The sequence below is a fragment of the Choloepus didactylus genome, chromosome 7 (assembly GCF_015220235.1).
Source record: "Choloepus didactylus isolate mChoDid1 chromosome 7, mChoDid1.pri, whole genome shotgun sequence".
In the NCBI taxonomy this organism is placed as follows: domain Eukaryota; kingdom Metazoa; phylum Chordata; class Mammalia; order Pilosa; family Megalonychidae; genus Choloepus; species Choloepus didactylus.
The window spans coordinates 151081816-151100176 of record NC_051313.1 but is presented as its reverse complement, the minus strand read 5'-3'; the positions used below and the strand labels follow the sequence as shown (position 1 = coordinate 151100176).

Genomic DNA, 18361 nt, shown 5'->3' with positions numbered 1-18361 from the left:
CAAGTTGGCATGCTGGACCCATTCCTCTATCAAAATCATGAAATGAGAGAAAATATATATAACAATATGAAAATAAAAGCAGAAGATCTCAAGAAAAGGATGGAATAGATGGGTCAGTCATTTTGAGGAATTCTTGAAAGACAGAAAGCCAACAGATTTAAAGCTGCTAAGATATAACAGAAAAAGTGCTAACCCAAAATATAATTCTGAGGCAGAAGAAGATGGGCAAGCAAGTCTTGAGTCAATGTATAGAAGAAACAGCATAGTCACCTGGGACGTTGAACAGGGAGAGTCATTTGAGAGTCACATTTATGCCAGCTAGAAAAGTTGAGTCCTTTCCCTGCTTGCCTTGTGCTAAGTAACAGATGGGAGCAGCATCTGCCTAGGAATGAAGCAGTGATTTGGTGTCTGGGGTCATGGATATATCAAAGTCCAGGTACCACCTAATCACAGGACACTTCTGCCACATACAGACTCAGGAACAAGCTCTTATCATAACTCTCACAGCAACACACCCTTCCCATATTCATGAAATTCAGAAAACTAAGGTAAATGGAGATTTTAAACTCCAAAGCAAAACCAAAACAGAAAACCAAGAATTGCCAGACTGTGAAGGGAAACTTACACTGTGAAAGAGAGGCACTCAGTGTGAATCAAGAAAACAAAGAGACCTCAGGCAAAACAGGAATTAAGGCAAAAAAAGCATTATTACAAACAATAAAGATTACTTCATAATGATAAAAGGTTCAATTTGCCAGGAAAATAACAGCACTAAATATGTATATATCCTTAATAATATGGCTTCAAAATATGAAAGCAAAGCAAAAATTTACGGAACTCAAAGGAGAAACACACAAATCCACAATCATATTTGAAGACTGTGATACAGATCTCCCTTTAAATGACAGAACAGACAAAAAATCAGTAAGGATATAGTAGATTTGAAGAACCTGATTAACATACTTGACCTAATGGAAATATATAAACATTGCATCTAAAATTGCAGGAAATATATAAACATTGCATCTAAAATTGCAGTATACCTACCTTGAAAGGGGTTTCCAGAACATTTTCAAAAAATTGACCATGTACCGGGAAATAAAACAAACCTCAACCAATTTAAAAAGGACTGTAATCCTATGAAGAATGTTTTCTGAAGATGTTTCAATTATGCTAGAAATTAATAACAAAAAGAAAATTAAAATATCCCCATGTGGTTAGAAGTTAAGAAAGATACCCCTTGGGTCCAAAAAATAAACCACACTGGGATTTAGAAAATATTTTGAACTGAAGGCTAACAAAAACACTGCATCTTAAAACTTGTAGCATGCACTTTGCAAAGAAGTACTTAGTAATAAAGTATAGCCTTAAATGTATCTATATTTGAAAAGAAGAAAGGCTAAAAGTTAATTAGCTAAGCATTCCTCTCAAGAAGATAACAAAATAAACCTCCACAAAATAGATAAAAGTGAATTAGAAAGAAAAGAGCACAAATTAGTGACACAGAAAACAACTAATAGAACATCACAAAAGCCGAATGTTGGTTCTTTTAAAAGGCTAATAAAATTGACTTAAGACTGATCAAGATACACCAAGACAGAGCTGAAATAGTGAATAAGAAGGCATTACCACAGCTCCTGCAGACATTAAAATGGTATTGAGGATATTATGAAAAACTTTTTTGGTAATTAATTTTAAAAATCGGATAAATGGACAGATTTCTAGATAAAAAGATACCTTACCAAAACAGACTGTAACAGAAAACCTGAACATTCCTGTAACTATTAAAAAGATTGAATCAGTAATCAAAACTCTTTCCACAAATATAATTCCAGAACAAGATGACTTCTCCAGTGATTTCTACTATATATTCAATGAAGAAATTAACCCAATCTTTGCAAACTTTTATTTAGAAAATGTCATCTCATGAGACTAACATAACCTTGATTCCCAAACCTGAAAAAGAATTTGCAGGAAAAGAAAATTACAGGTCAATCTCACTTAACAATAGAGATGTGAAAATTCTAATTAAAACATAAACAGATTAAATCCATCAGTGGACACATGACCAAATTGGGTTTATTCCAGGAACACAAGGTCTGTTTAACCTTAGGAAATTCTGTCATAAATCACTACATTATCATGTTAAAAGAGAAAAAAAATGTATCTTTTCAATAGATGCAGAAAAAGCAGTTGATAAAATGCAATATTTATTCATGATAAAAAACATATATAAGCAAAGTAGAAATAGAGGGAGATTCCTTACCTGGTCTGATAACAGGATAACGTAAAACAACCACAGCAAATATACTTAACTGATGAAATGTGAACAGCTTTCCTTTGAGGTGACTTGCAGGATATTTATTATCACTGTTTCTAGTCAGCATGGTACTGGAGGCACTAGCTATTTCAATAGAGCAAGAGAAAGAAGAAAGAGTTATAGGGTTGGAAAGAAAGAAACAAAATTAGTCATTATTCATAGGTGATACATGTATAAAGATGATATTTACACAGAAAACTCACAGTTTAACTAGTTATAAAATCATTATATACAAAATCAGTTATAAGTCTATGTATCCCCCATCAATAGTTAGAAAATGGAAAATGTTAAAAGATACCATTTACAATAGCATAACAATACATTTCTAGGAATAAATCTAACAAAAGGTTTATAGTAATTCTGTGGGGAAAAGTATAAAACTTCCTTGATAGACATGAAACAATACCTAAGTAAATGAAGAAATATACCATTTACTTTGTAGTTTGGAATTCACAATATTGTAAAAATGTCAGTTCTTCCGAAATTGATCATTGAAATATAGAACTTTTTAGTTATATACTGTAGTTTATATGCATGAATGTGAATACACACACACACACACACTTTTGTCAGTTTTGTGGCAAGTGAGTGAGGACAATGGAATTTGACAAATACATTTTGAAATTCATAGAGAAAGGCAAAGAAGAGAGCAAGAACAACCAAGATTCTCATGAAGAAGAACAAGACTAGTGGTGGGAAAGGGATTGCCTTATCAGATTCTTATAGAATTACTAAAAAGCTATGTTAATTAAGGCAGAACGGTATTGTTATAGGGTAGACAGAGACCACTGGAATGGAATTGAGAGCCCCAAACAGACCCACACATATATAGGAGCTCGATTTTGACAGTGGCCCTGAAGACTGTGTTTTCAGTAAATGGTGCTGAGATTATTGGGTATCTATATGGGAAAAAATGAGATTGGAAATCAACTCCAGGTTGATTCCTGACATAGATATGAAAATCAAAATTATATAGCTATTTGAAAATATAGGAGACTTTCTTCATGTCCTTGCTGTAGGGAATGGTTTCTTAAAACAAGATACAAAAGCATTAACTATACTGTTAACAATAGATAAATTTGATTAATTAAGGAACTTTTATTCATCATCAGAAAAATCATTAAGAGAATAAAAAGAGAAACCTCAGAATGGGAGAAGATAACTGCAATACATGAACTTGACAAAGGACTTAAATGCATACTACCTAGAGAGATCTTACAAATCAAAGCAATAGAGATAAGCAACCCAGTTAAGAAATGGATAAAGTATTTAAATGGACACTTCACAAAAGAGAATATTCACATGGCCAACAAACATAAGCAAAGGTCTACAACGTTACTAGTTATCAGAAAATGCAAATTAAAGCCACAACGAAATGGTGGTGGGGTGGTATATGGGAATCCTGTATTTTATGCATGATTATTCTGTAAACCCACAACTTCTCTAATAAAAAAAAAAATTTAAAAAAAATCACAACAATATGTTAACCCTCTACTAGATTGACAAAATTTACTGAAGGACAGAAAATAAATGGTGAAATGTGTTTCTGGATGGAAAGACTTGATATAATCAAGCTATCATTTCTCCCCAACAGAACTTATAAATGGAGTGCAATCCTAATTAAAATCCCAACAGAATTGTTTATGGAACTCAACAAGCTGATTCTTAAGTTTGTATGAAAGAAAAAATGTACAAGGAAAGCTAAGAAAATTCTGAAGGAGATTCAAACAGTGTAGCATTAGTGCATGGAAAGTCAAGTATATTGATAGAAGCGTCTTTCGCAGATTGGGTTCTCCACAAGCAGATGCTGAAATGGAGACTGAAGTGCAAGGAAGGAGGAGGAAGTATAATTGAGCAGAGGAAGAAGTCAAGTCACAATCTAGCCTTTGGCAATCTGGCAGGTGGGGAATTTTGGAAAAGGTGCCCATCAGGATTGTCACACATGAGGCTGAAATGGCCCAGCCTTAAACCCTGGTTTCTCTGTGAGTGACTGTGGGACTGACCTCAGCCAAGGCAGGCTCAAGGAGCTGACAGATGATGGCTGTTTGCTGACTGAACTCCCTGGAACTTGACAGCACATCCTTCTTTAGGCATCTGGAGGGCACACTGCTGTGTCTAATACAAAGTATAAAATCAGATTATATTTCTTAAGCTAGACACACAAAATTCACAAGACATAAAAAGATTATTGCACTTGACCTCATAAAATTAAAACATTGAAAATGAGAAAATGCATTCGTCATGTTTAAGAAAGGATTACTATCCAGAATATATAAGGATGCCTACAAGTCAAAACCAAAAAATAAATATAACCCCAAAGGAAAAACAGGCAAAGCAGGCAATTAAAGGAGAAATATAATTGACCAATACACTTCAGAAAAGGCATTTGGCCTCACCAGCATAACAAAGCAAAATGAATCAAGTACAATTTTTCATCCAGTATATTGACATCATTTTTAAAAGACTGATATCAAGTGTTGGTGAAAATGCAGAATAACAAGCAATCTCTAACAGTTTTGGGGAGAGTATTAAGTGGTGACATTTATTGGCAGGCAGCTTTTTTAATGCAATTTTATTGAGATATATGCACATACCATACAGTCATACAAAGTGTATAATCAGTTGTTCACAGTATCATCATATAGTTGTACTTTCATCACCACAACCAATTTTTGAACCTTATCATTACTCCAAAAAGTTAGAATAAAAATGAAAGTAAAAAAGAACACCCAAAACATCCCATACCCCTCCTCCCCATTGTCATTCATTTACTTTTTTAAAATACAGTTTTATGGAGATATATTCACACAGCCTACAGTCAGCTACAGTGTACAATCAGTTATTCACAGCACCATCATACAGTTGTGCGTTCATCACCAGAATCAATTTTTGAAACTTTTCCTTACTAAACTAAACTAAACTAAAATAAAATAAAATAAAAGAACACCCAGAAAATTCTATCCCCTCCATCCCACCCTATTCTTCGTCTAATTTTTGTCCCCATTTTTGCTTATTTGTCCATACACTGGATAAAGGGAGCGCAAGCCACAAGGTTTTCACAGTCACACAGTCACACTGTGTAAGCTACATAGTTATACAGTCATCTTCAAGAATCAAGGTCACTGGGTTGCTGTTCGACAGCTTCAGGTATTTCCCTCTAGCCATTTCAACACACTAAAAACTAAAAAGGGATATCTATATAGCTCATAAGAATACCCCCCAGAGCGACCTCTTGATTCCATTTGAAATCTCTCAGCCACTGAAACTTTATTTTGTTTCATCTCTTTTCCCCCTTTTGGTCAAAGAAGATTTTCTCAATCCCACGATGCTGGGTCCAGGCTCATCCCCAGGAGTCATTTCCCACATTACCAGGGGAATTCATACCCCTGGGAGTCATGTCCCATATGGGGGGGGTGCATTGAGTTCACCTGCCAAGTTGGGTTAGCTAGAGAGAGAGGGCCACATCTGAGCAACAAAGAGGCTCTTTGGGGGAGACTCTTGGCACAATTTTAAGTAGGCTTAGCCTCTCCTTTGCAGCAACAAGCCTCACAAGGGAAAGCCCCCAGATTGAGGGCTCAGCCTACCAAATTGGCAGTCCTCAGTGTTTGTAACGACATGGTGTAGTTATTGGAAGGCAGTTTTGAAGTACCCATCAAAGTTTTGCTGCAGTTCTACTCTTAGTAATCTAACCTCCTCACACATGTGGGCAAAGATGAGCTTTTGGAGTCCTTTGCACCTCGGTTTGTAAGAGTGAAAAGCTGGAAACAACCCAAATGTCCATAAGTAGATACTTAAAATTATGATTCATTCAAACTACCAAATATTATATAGCCATTTAAAAGGACAAGAGGACAAGGGAGACTAATACGTAATGATCTAGAAAGATCTCCAAGACTTGGTGGTGAAACAGTGTCACAAAACAATACTTAGACTGTGATTCTTTTAATGTTTAAAAAAGATTTCTATGTTTCCAGAACTATGTATGCAAATGCATAGAGAGGGAATGAGAAGGAGGCATGTCAAACTCTGAACAATAATTGTCAGTAGAGAAGGGAAGAGAATGAAGGTTGGAAGGAATGGCATTCAAATCTTGCTGTGTGTATTACTACATTGTTTGAATTTTTAAAAAGGAGTGTGTATGTATACGTTTTCTATAAAAAACTATTAAAAGAAAACTACTGCTTTTATCAACATATAGTAACAAATGCTTATCACATCAACATAAAAGCAAAGTACAAAATGTTACAAAGTACGAACATAATATTCCCTTCATTTCCCTCCAAATTATTCCTGTGTTTATTCTGTGAATATTTTTTGACCACTTATGTAGCAGACACTCTGGTAAGAACAAAATACAAATGTAATTTGGAAAACAAACAAAGGAACTTCACCAACATGTTAATGTTTCCTCTTTGGTTGAAGGCACTATAAGCAGGTTTCCTTTTTAAAATAGTTTCCTATAGTTTCCATATTTTCTGTAATGAATATTACTACTTTTATAAGGAAAAAAACAAAACATATGTTGTTTAAATATATTTATTGCATGTAAGATCTATGTGAAATTTCTACCCTTTGAGAGATTCATTCCTCTTGTTATAATTTTCTGGACCTGAATCTTTTCTACTGTTTACTAAAGTGTATATTTATGCTCTTAATTAATAGGAAGAGTATCCAGAACACAATGCATACATGAAGAGAATGCAGTCTCTCCAAACAGATTGTGTAGCGTTACCTCCTAGCAGATCAAATTCAGGTAACTTACACTATAATCTAAAATCTATTCATTTATCTATTTGCTCCTTTATTTACTCTACTCTGTAAAATACTACACAGGACAATATGGGAAACAGAAGAAACCATAAAACATAACACCTGGCTTAAAGGAATTTATAAGATATGGGGTAGTTGAGATACACATATCTGAAATATTAAGTAACAATGTGCTCACCAAAATCACAGAATATCCTGGACGTTGAGGGCTGATATATCTCATAGTGGCAAACTGCCTGTTCTGGAAAGAAAAGGAGACATGTGGGAGCAAAGCCCTTGTGAAAGTCAACGGTTACAGCATCTGGAGTACAAGTAGAGAGGTCGATCTCAGATTCAACAAGGATACTTTTTTCATTATGACAAAAGGGAAGGCAGAGTATAAGATATTAAAACCAGTTATTAGCTGTTTGATCTAGGGTAAATTACTTAACCCCTTCTAAACCTCCTCCATCAAAGAGTGATAATAATCAAAACTACTTTCATAGGGTTCTTACAGAATCAGAATCCATGGAAGCTGCACAAAGCTCTCATGCTTATCTTCCAATCCTACATCACATCGAGGAGGCATCCACCTTCTTGGCTCAGACTCAAGTCTCTTTCTTCCTTGGTCTTTCTGGCAACACCCACCTTTCTGTTGCTTGTTGAAATTTCCCTAGTGCTCTCTCACTGCCAGGCAGGGACTCTCACTTAGTACCTGTGCATCTCGTAGAAAGAGGACCATCTAGCAAATGCTTTTTACTTGTCCCCAAGGTTCTCAGTATATTCCACTGAGGTCTAGATCCATGATGCGATTCCGATTTTATTTTACTTTTCAGTGGCTCATGAGACTCATTCTGATGTTGTTTCTCCCAGCCACAGAACAGCCCGGCTCTCTGCACAGCTCACAGGGACTCGGTACGGGTCCCGTGGAGGAGTCCTGGTTTGCTCCCTCTGAGTACCAGCCAGAGGAGAGTGAGCGCAGCCTGCAGAGCAAACTCCAGGAGGAAGCCAACTACCATCTTCATGGCAGCCGCATGGACAGGCAGGTGAAACAGCCACCCAGGCAGAAGGTGGCTTATAGTAGAGAGGAGGAAAGGAGACAAAGGGTTTCCCATGACCCTTTTGCACAGAGACCTTACGAGAAAGTTCAGAACCCAGATGTCAGAGGCTTTGCTTATCCCAGTGCAGCCAGCCGTGGGCACACGTTGCAACAGCCTGCAGGGCTCACGAGCCAACCCCAAGTGCCGTATTGGAACAATGGGGTATATACTCCGCTGGGTTTTGGAGCAAGATCGTTGGATCCAGGAACGGCAGGTACAAGAGTTTGGTATGGGCCAAATCCAAGCCTGCACTCAACTCCAGTGCCTGAGACCAACCTCCTTGGAAACACACCCACCATGCCCTTCAGCAGCTTGCCACAAATAGGTAAACAGGCCTTTAACAGTTATAGCCTTTCCTTTTTAATTTTTTCATTTGTCTGAAAATAAAGCAGCCATTGGCTCTGTTGTAGATGATGTGATACAATGGGAACCAAGGGCGAGTTTTTCAGAGTCGTCAGCTACCATATGCAACTTGATACCGTGGAATGGTTTTCATCAGACCACTTGACCTGGGCATATTTCAGTTTTGGTTGAGGATTCATCATAATTGCCCACAAGTGTTGGGTTACATACATATCCTTGCAATTGGTAGGCATCTTCTACAATAACCTGATGAGCAGAGTGGACCCATCAGACCCATCTCCAATGAATGGGAAGATACTCATCTGGGTGGGATGTCTGCGATCTTCCTTTTTCTTTTTAACATAGGTAGATATGTATTTCCCAAACTGGAGAGAATAGTCGTAGAATATTTACCTGAAGAAAGACAGGGAGTAAATGACAGTTCTTCAAAAAGCAGTTATCCCCAAGCTCTGGTTATATCCTCAAATATATAAGTTGGTTAGGCTCAAGACTCCGGGCGGGGTGGGGGTAGGTTCCTGGACTTCCAGCTCCTGTTTAATCCTCTCCTTCCCAAAACAAGCAGCGGAGAACTTTTGTAAGCATGATAACATTTTAGGGTAGCTGTATTTTTTTATGCGCTTCCTTTAAAATGGAGATTGAAATCTATAATCAGAAAGAAAAAGTTTTTTTAAGGAAACATGTTTTTATCTAGTTTGTATTTTGGAACGCTCTGTTCCATAGACCATACTTTGGGAACTGCTGTCCTAAGGGCAAGGTAAATCACTAAACAAAAGTGGAAGGAATGACTTCCTTCAGGGATTCATTTATTCATTCAGCAAATATTTCAGAGTCCCAGTACATGCCAGGTACTGTTCTAGTCACAAAATAAGATCCACCCCCTAAAAATTATCCTTTAGATCCCCCAGAAAACCCAGAATATCTATTTTCCCTATTTAGCCATTATCATGAAATAGACTTTCAATAGAAGTGCATGTCAGCTTCCCTGCCATTCCCGACAGAACAAGTAACTTGTTGGCAAATTTGTTCATATTAACAGCTTATTTTCTAGTTGTTCTAAAATGACTTTGAAAACACAAAAAACAATGCATGTAGATGATACTTGCATTCTGTGAGTTAGGGACTTTTTCTAAGTGTTGGATGTGCTTGAGAATGCTTTCATTAATCTGGAACCCTAACGACTTCCCTTTTGAACTAGTTGACAGGGGCCCGCAAGTATTGGGTTGCGTGTCCTTATAACTGGGAGATAGCTTCCACTATAACCTGAACAGCAAAGTCATCCATTATACCAGCTTCTGATAAATGGGTAGATTTTTGCATATATTCTTTTGCTTGCTGTTTTCTGAAGGTCTGAAATAAGTCTTGGATGTTTTTATTTCTTATCTACCATAGGCCAAAACTACCGTTTATGATGCAGATTTTTCTTTCAGTTCCCATAGCTCTATCAGGGCCAAAGGGAAAGCTAGTTGATAGTAGTTACTGACAATCTAGAGTGGAAGTGTTTTAATATCCAGCATCATTATCAAATAGTACTTAGCAATAGCACCTTAACTACAGAAATGCCATCTATCAATGATACCCACATCATGTGTCCACAGTTCTGATTTGTGCCACTTACTGTCTTTGTGACTTTGGGCTAGTCATTTTCTCTCTCCAGAGTTCAGTTCCCTCAATGGTAAAATAAAAATGTCACATCTGAAAGTTTGCATCTTGCAAGCTCTAAAATCATGTTTCTAATGTTGCATCAGTTACTGCATTTTTCACATCTTTTCTGGGTTTTCTAGTGAACAGATTTGGCAAGGTGATATAAAGCACTGGTTCGGAAACCACTAGCTTCAGTGGGGAGAAGTGCAGAGTGAAATCCTGGCTCAGAGTTGTGTTCTCTCTGCCTACACTGTGCTGCAGGGCGTTAGTATAAGCTGGGAGATAGTGGGCTGGGAGGGTTAAAGGTGATAAGACATATAAACAGTGTAGCCTTGTGTCTGACACATACATAATAAATGCTCATTAAAATGTAGCTGTCTTTATCGTCACCATTATTACCATCAATAACAACATATAACACTTTGGAGCTGGACAGCCGAGGGATTCTCTTCTGGGATTCCAAGGACACCAGTTTCAGTAGTTTCATGAACCACTTAAGATTTATGCATATACTTGCGTATGTGCACTTGTACATTTCTTCTATTTTTTTGTAGGGCCCGTAGTTTCCATAGCTTCACTAGAGAAAATGCAACAAAATGTGTGTAGTGTCTGATCTAGCCAGATGCCCTGTTCTAGGAGTGATTGTTCTGACTGAGGTGCCTGGAGCTAAATTTCATTTCCCTTTCTCCTTAGACTTGTCTTCTCGTCTATCTTGTCTCTCATACAGATATGCTGAATGTTCTTTAGTAACATGCATAAAATGTGACCACTTCATTCAGCCTGAATGTAATTGAACCCATGCCATGAAAAAGTTCTGTGCTAGGGAGCGAAAGGAATGACAAAAAGGGTGAACTTGGATTCTGCCTCTAAGAAGTCATACCCTCGTGGAGAAGTCAAACACCCATTCTGAGGCCCAACAGCTGGTGACAGGGTATTTTATCTCAGACCACAGTGGAGGCTGGTTGAGGAGGAGAATCTGGGCTTTGTAGGAACTCCCAGGTAGATATGGGAGAGTGGTGGTTCAGGAAAGAGGGGACAGCTTGAGCAAAGTGGGATCACCGTATGAATGGATCATTACAAACCTGGTATGTCTGGAGTAACTAGACCACAGAGAGGGAGGAGTCAGTGAGAGAAGGAGCAAAGAGAGAAGCTAGGGTAAAACTGTGGCTGACTTTGAATACTGACCTGAGAGGTTTGGATTTTATTGTACAAAGAAGCTTGAGTAGGGGGACACTGCTGGGAAATGGGGCTGAGCCTTATTGTGTTCTTTATCCACCCCTATTTTCTGATTGGTGGTGGGCACATTTTAAAGGTGAACATTTCAAAAGGTGGCATAGTTCAGTGGCTGAGAGATTTCAAGTGGAGTCGAGAGGTCACTCTGGTGGACATTCTTATGCACTATATAGATAACACCTCTTAGGTTTTAATGTATTGAAATAGCTAGAAGTAAATACCTGAAACTATCAAACTCCAACCCAGTAGTCTGGACTCCTGAAGATGATTGTATAACAATGCAGATTACAAGGGGTGACAGTGTGATTGTGAAAACCTTGGGATCACACTCCCTTTATCTAGTGTATGGATGAATGAGTAGAAAAATGGTGACAAAAACTAAATGAAAAATAGGGTGGGATGGGGGGAATGATTTGGGTGTTCTTTTTTACTTTTATTTTTTATTCTTATTCTGATTCTGGTGTAAGGAAAATGTTCAAAAATAGATTGGGGTAATGAATGCTTAACAATTTATTGTACACCATGGATGATTGTATGGTATGTGAAGTGAACATATTTCAATAAAACTGAATTTAATTTAAAAAAATGTTTATACCTATAAAAAAAAAAGTCCACCAAAAAAAAAAAAAAAGGGCATAGGATAAAATAATTTAACTTAAACATTTAGGGTATAGCCCTGACCCTTTATGCTGTATTTTTTTTTCTCTTGATTGCAATCTAGAGGTCTTTACGTATGTTTTTCTCTCTATTTAGATGATTCTGTAAGATATACCATATACAATAGTAGGGGTGTTCAGATCGGAGACTTCAATAACATGGCAGTCGGGGGAGTGAGTGCATCTCTACTGGACAGCACATACACGAACTTTCATGAAGAGCCAGCCTCTAAGTATCAAGATATCTTTGGTAAGATGTCCTTTAAGGACCCATTGTCTAGTGATCTTGATCTTTCTTGTTAAAAGTGGAATCCTAAAATTTTTCTGATTAGAAAATCCTCCCTAAAAGTGGACCCATGTTTCCTCTGTAATTGCCATATAATTCCTTTGTAATTTCCTTACTTGTAATACAGGGATCATAACAGTTATCTAATTCATAGTTGTGTTGCAAAAATTAAACGAGTCAATATGCGTAAAGAGCTTATGCCTGGCACACATTAAGGTCTCTAAAAGTGTTAAAATTCTCATCATCATCATGAATGCTACTATACTTATACCTGGAGCTCCCATAAGATCTCTTTTTTTATTTAAGTTCATAGTTTAAATTAAGAATATTCATTTGAAAATTCAAAAAATAAAACATTCTATGCACAAAACTGTGCCTAATGATGAAAACCTTTGTCCTGCATAAAGGTCTCTGGAAATTGAAGCTGTGTTGGGGGCACATTATAGATGAGGAATGATTCATACATATTACAAAACTCAATTACAGAATTATTTTCTAGCTATTACCAGGTACTCCAAATTACCAAGGCTTAATTGAAAGTAAAACATAATTTGCCACACTAAAAGGCTAGAAGTGAAATATGACAGAATTTAAACCAGTAGATATGAATGTAGCACCTATGTGTATTACATCAAATACTGAGGAAGAGCTCTAGCCTGAAATACATCTCACCTGAAATCTTGGCTTTCTATGGTTGGATTCCGTAAGACCTCTTTACAGAGTAAAAGAAAGAAGACTCTGCCCTGGACAGGGCCTCCGTAATAAAAATGAGAGGCCTCTCTCCTGTAGGCTTCCATGATGCAGGCTAATAACATGAATACCAAAACACGAACTAGGAAAAGCAATTGTGAGGCCAGAACAATGGGATTTAAGAACCCAGCTTTCTGATGAACTCAGGGATCAGCAAATGTTTTCTGTAAAGAGCCAGACAAATATTTGAGGCTTTGTGGGCCCTGAGGTCTTGTTGCACCTACTCCACTCTGTTATTGCAGTGCAAAAGTAGCCAAAGACAATATGTAAATGAATGGGTGTGACTCTGTTCCAATAAAACTTTATTTACAGAAATAGGCAGTGGGCCAGATTTGGCCCTCAGGCCATAGTTTGCCAACCCTGAACCCATCTGAAGGATAACATTTAAAACACCTAGGCAGGGGTTTCTAACTTTTGAGGAGGCAAGGGCACCTTTGAGAATCTGATGAAACCCAGGGTCCCTCTCCTAGAGAGATAAGGACAAAACTTGGCAATACCTCGGGAGGTTCTTAGACTATTCACGTCAGATGGTGGGACAGAACCTCAGCTGGGCTGAGGACATAATGGGAATTGAGGGAAAAAATGAGAGGCTTAATTGAGCTTACTGAGCTCGATTCAGCTTACTGAGGTAGGATCAGGAATATGGTTTGGGAAGGTTATTTAATAATTTAGTTTCTTTTTACAAATTTTTTTATTAAGGGCTAAAAGGAAGGGCCCAGTAGAAAAAGAGAGGCTATGGCTAGACGAGAAAGAGAGGATAGCAGTTGAGGAGAGGATGAGTCCAAAAAAAGACCTTAAAAAGAGTGTAGATACCTCATCCCTTGAAAGACAAGGGAAGGCATTGTGAGAGTACACCTGATGGTCTTAATTTCCTTGATTAAGTAAAAGGAAAGTGAACTGTCGAATGAGGGGGATCAGGAGTTGGTGGCCTTGACTCTGGCCAGTTATAAGTAGAAAATGCCCCAATGGAACAAAAATGGTGTTTTTTTCCTTTTACATCCAGAGAGGTTAAAACAGATGAGGCTGCTGGCTAAAGTTGTATAGAAGACCCAAACTAGTAGCCAAGGGGTTTTGTTCTCCAGGCCATCGGCTGTGGCACAGGGATAGATCTACTTGGAAGAAGGGATGCCCTATTTTCATTCACCCAAAGATTCCATATAGGCTAGCAGGTGTGAAAAAGATCACATTCAATGAGTTAAAGAACTATATAATAAGAAGTTATCTTTTTCACTGTCTCCTGTCTTCTTTTTACTTGGGTTTTTCAGCAATTCAGAAAGTTGGAATGTGCGAATGGGTTATGTCTTGATGCCTTCTTCTCTTTTCCATTTGGCAGATAATACCACTAGTCTGACTGTTAAACACCTGGACCCAGTCAGGGAAAATCTGGGAAGGCACTGGAAAAAATGTGCCCGTAAACTGGGCTTCACTGAACCTCAGATTGATGAAATTGACCATGACTATGAGCGAGATGGACTAAAAGAAAAGGTTTACCAGATGCTCCAAAAGTGGCTGATGAGGGAAGGCAATAAGGGGGCCACAGTGGGAAAGCTGGCCCGTGCACTCTACCAGTGTTCCAGAATAGACCTGCTGAACTTTTTGGTGTATGTCAGCCAGAATTAGCTCTACAAGGGGCTTTGGCAGCATGATGTAAACTCCTCACTTAGTGAGTAACTCACTGGAAACTGTGCTGCCTCAGAGAGATCAGAATTCTTTCCTCAGTGAAATGGTTTCCATGCCTGCACAAAGATCATTTCCTGCATTTCATAGCTGAAGAATGGGGGAAAATATCTGCAGCAAACAAGCCACCTTCAGGCAAGTATAAGCAGGAAGACCTATCAATGCCCCAGGACCAATCAAAACAGAAGCTTAATTGGTTTTTGAAATGGAGAGAAGAGATATTTGAGGAAGATAATTCTCCTTTAGTTCATGCCATAACCTTCCATTATGCTATTCATTCAGTTTCCTGGAGTTTTGTTTGAGCTAGAGAAAAAAAAAAAAAAAAAAATCCAGAGAACACAAAGTAAATTGACTTTCTTATTTTGTGTTCCCTTCTTCATATAAGCTCCTGATGTGGTCAAAGTACAGTAAAATTCTAGGCTTTCTCCAATTTTTTTTTTAATTGCAATCACAGTTCATTCTACAAATAGAGTGTCCGTTAACCTCAGTATCAAATGCAACTACATGCAAATCTCCACTCCGTAAATTAACTGAAGGGATTTTAAGGAATACTAAGGAGGAAAAAAAAAGTAGAGGGTAGGGGGAGAGTATCATACTTTCCCAGGCAGTTGTTGCAAGGAACTGCTAATAATTGTGACTATTACAAAAATTCTTGATTAATTTTTTTTTTAAAGTTTTTTCCTAGTATGCTGATACTTTCTGCCATTTCTCAACCTGCATGCCCTGAAGAGGGAACAGGATGCAGGGAGTATTGATCTTCTCACCCCTGGGTATGACCAGAGCCTCAGGGCTGATCATTGTTGAGCAGCAGCCTCAGTTTACCCTAGTGTACTATGGAAATATTTTCATTTTTTCCTGATATTAAAAAAAGACAACATCAGAGTCTGGAAATTATGCCTCTAGCACTCAAGTTTTCAAAGCTCACATGAAATCTAGGAAAGAATGAAGAAAATGGAAAAATTAAGCTGACCAGGTCATCCAAGCCTCTCTGCTGGCATTTTGCTAAACGTGAGCAGGTGGGCCATCATGCTAAGCCCTCCCAGGAGCAGGGAGTGCAGAGCTCAGGAAGGACTCTGGTATCTTGTGGCCTCGTAATGGTCTTGTTGGTGCATCTGATTCTGAATCCCCTCCAGCCCCAGACACGCATACACACACACCCCTGAAGTGTGACTGTAAAGCAGTTTCTCAATCCCTGCACTGCTGACATTTGGGGCAGGATAATTCTTTGGTGGATGGGGAGGCATCCTGTGTATCTTTGGATGTACAGAAGCATCTCTGGCCTCTAACCACTAGATGGCAATAGCACGCCCTCCTCCCCGCACCCATTGTGACCAACAAGACTGGAATGTCTCTAGAAATTGCCAAATGTTCCCCGGAAGGGGAAAATTGCCCCCCAGGTGAGAACCACTGCTGCAAAATAGTGAACCTCATTTTTCTGGTCCACACAAAACCCAGCCTCGCTACTTGGCAGCCACGCAGCATTACTTCATGTATACCAAAAGGAAAACTGGAGGGCAAGGGTCCCAGGCTTTGCTAGGGGGGCCTGGATTTTATTTTTTTATAAATGTATTCCATGTACCTCTGTCCTAATGGTTTTCTAAATGCTTTATAGTTCAAAGAGGTTGAATGATCAATATTATATACCAAGAATGAGTGGTATTTTTAATGTACTTTTAACAATAAAATGTTTTATTGCAAACATAGGCATGCAGTGATGTGTATGTTTATATAAATGAAACAGTTTGGGATTTTCCACTGGTGTCTCTATGACTTAGGTTGGCATTTCCTGTATATTCTCCCCTTTTCACCCCATCACAACTGTCAGGAGAGAGGAAGATGATGGTAAAAAGAGAAGCTCCCAGATAAGTTCATTTTGGTCCTGAGGATGACAACTTGCTGCCTCAAGAGCCTCAGCACTGTGTCTCTCAGACATGGCTCAGAGACCTTTCCTTCTTCCCTATCAATGCCCCAGGATGAATCAAAACAGAAGCCTAATTGGGTTTTGAAATGGAGAGAAGAGATATCTGAGGAAGATAATTTTCCTTTTGTTCATGCCATAACTTTCCATTATGCTATTCATTCCATTTCCTGGAGTTTTGTTTGAGCTAGAGAAAAAAACAACTCAAGAGAACACAAAATAAATCAACTTTCTTATTTTGTGTTCCCTTCTCCATAAAAGCTCCTCTTGTGGCCAAAATACAGTAAAATTCTAGGTTTTTTCCAATTTTTTTTTTAAATTGCAATCATAGTTCATTCCACAAATAGAGTCCATTAATGTCAGTATCAAATGCAACTATATGCAAATCTCCACTCCATAAATTAACTGAAGGGATTTTAAGGAATACTAAGGAGGAGGAAAAAAAAACAAAACAAAACAGTAGAGGCCCTTTTCAACCTGGCGCTGAAATTTGTCACTGAGGAGTTTAAATATTAAGCCCAAGCACCACAAACATCTTGGGCAGAATATTCTTGGGCAGAAACCAATTAATCAAGACAACATAAACTAGAAAATGAGAAAGAAGACTATCCATACCGGGTTCCAAAGAAAGATACTCAAACTCTGAGATTGTAATAAATGAGATCCACTTCCAATTCTCACAGTCTTGCTCAGCAGATTTTCCAGCTGTTGCTATGATCATAATCTTTGTGTTGGGTCCATAATGCCAAGTTAGGGTATCATGAATATGAAAAGGAGTCCTTCCTCACAACTTTTTTTAAATGGTATTTTGATGTACATTTTAAGTGTGTTTATAAAGGAAAGCTATTCTAACTATAATAATAGTGTAAATAAAAATAGGAATTTAAGTGTTCAAGATTTTAGAAGCATCTGATTACAGAGAAACCACTGAAGGGCTATTGCTACTGCAGTGAATTACAAAATATGTAATAATCCAAGTACGAGGTTCTGAAATCAAGCAGGTTTAAAATCCCCTCAACCACTCTATAGCCATGGGTCTTAGGACAAGCTTCCTAACCTCTCTTAGCCTTAGTTTCCTCATCTATAAATGGGGAGGGAAATAGTACATACAGTTAATGTGAGGACTAAAATAAGATAATGCATTAAAAGGTGCCTGGCACAAAAATGGTAGCTATTTTTTAAACTGCAGAATAAATAATGTTATAAAAGACTGCTTTTCAAGTACATACTTGCGGGACACTGATTACGTGCTTCAACTTGGCGGGCCTGGGCTGGGGGACCTGATCAGCCCCTGGGGAGGGTGGTGGGCACGGGCGACAGCGCCCTCCGCAGCCCCCCGGGCCTGGGAAAGTGAGGCCGGAGGCAGGCCCCATTTCCTCACCCAAAATACCACTGTTAGGGGAGGCTTGCCGGAGGGAACCGCCTTTTCCCCACCCCCTTATCTTGCCCGGACACTCCCCTTTGCCAGTGCAACTCCCATCACCACCAGTGCGCATACATTGTTGCCAGACACCGTTACCGGAACAACTCTCGCCCCTTTTCAATCAACCTCCGCGCCCTCTCAGAACCAATCCAAGCCTTTAACCTCTACAGCTACCCCGCCCTCTAAACGCCCGATATAAGCTTGTACTCTCCCCTAATAAACTCTCTTGGCTTCTTCACCCTAAA

General features: G+C 38.5%; 1 protein-coding gene and 1 long non-coding RNA gene across 5 annotated transcripts in view; one reads left to right on the top strand and one right to left on the bottom strand.

Moving 5' to 3' along the window:
* Positions 1–15170, top strand: part of RIPK1 (receptor interacting serine/threonine kinase 1) — a 66012-nt gene extending 50842 nt beyond the window's left edge. For all 4 annotated transcript variants that reach the window (XM_037843692.1, XM_037843694.1, XM_037843693.1 and 1 more), the window contains 4 exons: positions 6983–7073; positions 7943–8494; positions 12160–12312; positions 14432–15170. In XM_037843692.1, the coding sequence (XP_037699620.1) occupies positions 6983–7073; positions 7943–8494; positions 12160–12312; positions 14432–14718 (1083 nt within the window). In that variant the 3' untranslated portion in view covers positions 14719–15170. The remainder of the gene's footprint in view (positions 1–6982; positions 7074–7942; positions 8495–12159; positions 12313–14431) is intronic.
* LOC119539863 lies at positions 2188–7751 on the bottom strand. Its single transcript, XR_005217957.1, has 4 exons — positions 7585–7751; positions 7269–7331; positions 4324–4435; positions 2188–2404 (listed from the first exon to the last, which is right to left on the bottom strand). It is a non-coding gene; the product is annotated as an uncharacterized LOC119539863 (long non-coding RNA).
* Positions 15171–18361: the final 3191 nt, after the last annotated feature.